The sequence below is a fragment of the Miscanthus floridulus genome, chromosome 10, assembly GCF_019320115.1.
Source record: "Miscanthus floridulus cultivar M001 chromosome 10, ASM1932011v1, whole genome shotgun sequence".
Taxonomy (NCBI): domain Eukaryota; kingdom Viridiplantae; phylum Streptophyta; class Magnoliopsida; order Poales; family Poaceae; genus Miscanthus; species Miscanthus floridulus.
In genome coordinates, this window is record NC_089589.1 from 115,172,392 (window position 1) to 115,176,612 (window position 4,221).

General features: G+C 41.4%; 1 protein-coding gene across 1 annotated transcript in view; it reads right to left on the reverse strand.

Moving 5' to 3' along the window:
• LOC136485412 (22 kDa alpha-zein 4-like) overlaps positions 1-330 on the reverse strand; it is a 32,859-nt gene extending 32,529 nt beyond the window's left edge. The window contains exon 1 of the mRNA XM_066482301.1: positions 2-330. Within this exon, the coding sequence (XP_066338398.1) occupies positions 2-330 (329 nt within the window). The remainder of the gene's footprint in view (position 1) is intronic.
• Positions 331-4,221: the final 3,891 nt, after the last annotated feature.

Consider the following 4,221-nt stretch of genomic DNA (forward strand, 5'->3'; position numbering starts at 1 on the left):
CAGTGGGTTTGCAGGAAGCAGCTGTTGCTGCTGCAAGTAGGCAGCAGGGTTTGCCACAGCTAGTTGACTAAGCGCTGGCAGGAACTGCTGCTGTTGCAGTTGCGCTACGATGGTCTGTACTAGTAGGTGAGCCGAGGATTGCTGTTGCAATTGGGCAATTGGTTGTTGTAAGATGCTCGCCACGAGCACCTGTTGTAGCCTATAGGCCCGCAGAACTGGGTGTTCATAGCCCGCAGCAGTAGCTGGTGAGCACTGCGGAATGATGAATGCAGCTGTAGCGCTGACCGAAAGAGCAAGGAGTGCAAGGAGGGCAAATATCTTGGCAGCCATTGTTGCTAAGATGTTGCTAGTGCGTTTCACTTGGCAAGTTTTTGATTGCTATCAGTGATATGGGTGGTGGATTAGCTATTGATTTGGGGCCTATTTATACAAGTGAGAGCTCATGCATATCTGTTCAGATCTCGGATTTCGCCAAAAAACGGATGAGCTAGAGATGATATGGCACCTAGTCAACTTCAACGCTTAGTTATCAGTTTTGTTGGATTATATGGTATGTGCTGGCAAGATAGTGTCCACTACGTGCTATAAAAAGTGTCCTTTTCTATAGGAGTTCTGTAGATACATGAGGAATGACATACGTGACAACTTCACCTTTACACATGACAAAGCCTTCGCCACATCATATTTGTTCCACTTTATAAACATGATGGGCATGTAATGTTATGACTTGCTCATGTGAATCAAAGTGTAACGCCCCGGATAGGAACACCACCGGAGGCTACCAAACAACATCTAAATTTTATTATGTCTGCAAATCATTAAAAATTTTGGCAGAGTTTCCCTAGTATTCTGGGCATCTAAACAGGTAAATCACATTACAAAGGCGATATAATCACCAACAATAGTATCAAAGGAACCATCCCAATAGCGAACATCGTCTCATCCAAATCAATCATTAAGCAACCTCTAGTTAAGCAAAGCATATGTAAATTAGGTGTTCGTATCATGAAGGTGCTACCCCCGGTTCCCATGCATGCTGCTGTCATTTAGTACGTAAAAACCAAATAAACACAAGGGTGAGTAAAAACACTCGGCAAGTACAATTAGAACCGAAAGAAGAAAGTCAACGTTGTCCGCCAACGAAAAATCAGAACATCCATGAACAGTAGTTTTCGTCTCAAACGGACAACACTTGAATCCTTAGCATTTACTGGTAAAGCCAAGCAAGTGGGGCCAGCACTTACTCGTAGGAACCTGAACACAAGAACCAAATTGCACCTCCGCATAATAAACCAGCACTAGAATTGAATGTAAAAGAAATCATGAAACTTGAACTTGAATATAAAAACCAAATTGCACATCCAGATCCACCGAAGCAGGAATTGAATTTAAAAGAACACTCGGAGCTTGAATCATATAGTACATGAAACAATTGAATCAATTGAAAACTCAAACAAGAGGCATAAGCCCCATACATAGGTTCGTCATGCACTTGCCTTAAGTTTGGCGGGAATCTGGCATGCGTGCCACCCTCGGCAACGGCGCTTCCCACACCCGAGGAGCAAACTACTATAGGAACTAATCCACATCGATCATGGAGCTATTTTATAAAAGCTCAATTAAACCTCTCAGTCGAACCCTAATATGTCAATTCTCATATTTTTAGAAGATCCAGTAAAATTTGAGTTCCTTGCTGTTTTGACCATAACTCTCAATTCTATTATCCAAATGCAGCAAATAAATACATCTCGGATATCTACAGAAAATTTCCTATAATTTGGTTTAGAAATCCAGGACAATTCTGACTCTAAATACCTCGAAAATAGATAAAAGATTTATGCACAGAGAATATGTCTAGCTAGAAAGCAGCACTGTTTTGGGCATAACTTATCGGATTTGAATGAAATCAGCACCGTTGGGAAGATAAAAATGAGAGCTGTGACTTTTGTTGAACTCACCTGTTGAGATAATTTACAGATTATTCCCAGAAATTCGGCGATTCAATTTGCATAATTAGAGCGTACTCCAAATTGATCTACCAGTTACAAATTGACTTGTACACGTACGTTACTGCTGCCTCTACGTCCTTGTTAAGACAGCTGCCACAACAGAAACCTTAATTTCGCAAAGAACTAAATAGATCCCCATAAGTCTAACCTTTTCTTTCCTCCTCTTTCTTGCCCCAATTCTCTTTCTGCTATTTCCCTTTGCCTTCACGACAGTGGCCTCCCAGGATCTATGCGCCAGCAGTAGCTAGCCTTGCTACTTCCAGCAGCTTCACGTAGGAGCACCAAGATTAGATGAAAGCAACTCACGGGAAAACAATAACTAGAGTAGTAACTGAGGTACAGAAGCGAGGATGCATGCAAGATGCGTGCTACTTCCAGCGAGGGAAGACGACCGGGCAAGGGGACCTCCTCAAACGTTGGCAGCTTGAACGAGACAGAGAGACAGGAGCGGTGCGAACAAAGGAAGAGCTCAGGCGAGAGGCGGCGGCGGGAACAGGAGGATGCGGCTCTGAACAAAGCAGCGTGAGGAAGAGCCGGTGGCATAATGGGGCCTTTTTCTTCTTCTCATTAACCGGTCAGGAAACCAAACCCTAAATCAGATCCAATGGTCTAAATTTAACGGTTCCTCCTAAATTCATCCAACCTCCAAACGAAACAAGTTAGTACTCAAATGAATTCGTTTCGACAAGATCTGCACAACCACGGTGTCCGATCGCCCATATGACTCCCGGTTCAAATAGTCATAATTTGCTCGTGTCATTAGTCGGTTCGGTCAACTTATTAATTTTGTTTTAAAAAAATTCGGGATATTACACAAAGCCTTTATCAACGGACTTTGTTGTTGCATCGTACTCATCATGGTTGAAGTATATACAGTAGTTATGTGAGAAGCTATCAAGCAGCGAATGAACAAATGCTGCTAGACCGTGACTAATTGAAGTCCCAGTATGTATAAAATGCATGCACACGCATAGAATATACAAAACTGGAATGCTTACTACTATCTTGGCCACTGCCACACACCCTTTCACTACCGGAAACACCTAATTTGCCGAGTGTCCCCACCTTTGCCGTGGGCAAGATTTCGGGCACTCGGCAAACATGGTGTTTGCCGAGTGTCCCAAAGGCGACACTCGGCAAAACTAAAACTCACGGCATAACAATTTACGCCGAGTGCTGACACTCGGCAAACAACAGACACACGGCAACTTCATGTCCGGGGTAACACCATCACCCTCTGTTATCATTTTGCCGAGTGCCACCCGTTAACACACGACAAACCAACATATATGCCGAGTGTCAAAGTATAACACTCGGCAAATCCTACTATATGCCGAGTGTCAAAATATGACACTCGGCAAACAATTGATTTTTTTTGATTTTGCCTCCCAAACTTTTTGTACTGTTGTCTTACAATACCTGTTGCTCTGTGTTGAAGTTTTGTACATTTATGAGTTATTTTATTATATTTCGTAAATTTATTTTAGTCAAATGAATTTTCGGTAATTTTTTTGATTGGAACTGCAAATGCTTCGAATATCCGAAAAAAGTGAATAAAAAATGATATTCTTGTCACTGAGTCTGTTTTGAGACCGTATCCAGGGCCAGACCAGAAATTTCGAACATTGTGCTCGCGAAACATGAGCAGAAACGCGTGGTGGAAAAGTCTGAAAATTCTATAAAAAGCAAACGAAGTCTGAAAATCATGAAATTCGTCGAGTTGTCATGATACCATACGTGGAGGCTATGGTAAAAAATTGAGAGTGTTTCAGCAAAGTTGATACGTACGCTGCATACAAATCGGATCATCTCCGAAGTTTCTGAGATTTGAGAAAGATCCGGTAAGATGAGGAGACAATTTGAATGTCGATTTGGAGTTTCACTTCAAAAATTTTTGTATATACAATAGAGAACAAATATCGCTTCTTGTGAATTTTTAGCAATTTTTCGGAGGCATTTCATAATTTTAATTCTTTCATCGCAATTATTGAATTTTAGATGCGTGATATACAAACACATGAAATAATAGTCCAAATTTTGTACAAGCTTGAAATTCACATTTGTGAGTGCACCTAACAAAGTGTAATGCAAGTTCATTTCATGAAATTAGTGAAACATGAAATAGAGGAAGGTAATTAAGTAGAGGAAAGAAAAGGGTAGCATGAAATATAGAAATAAGTTTGCCGAGTGCTGCATAGGTGGCACTCGGCAA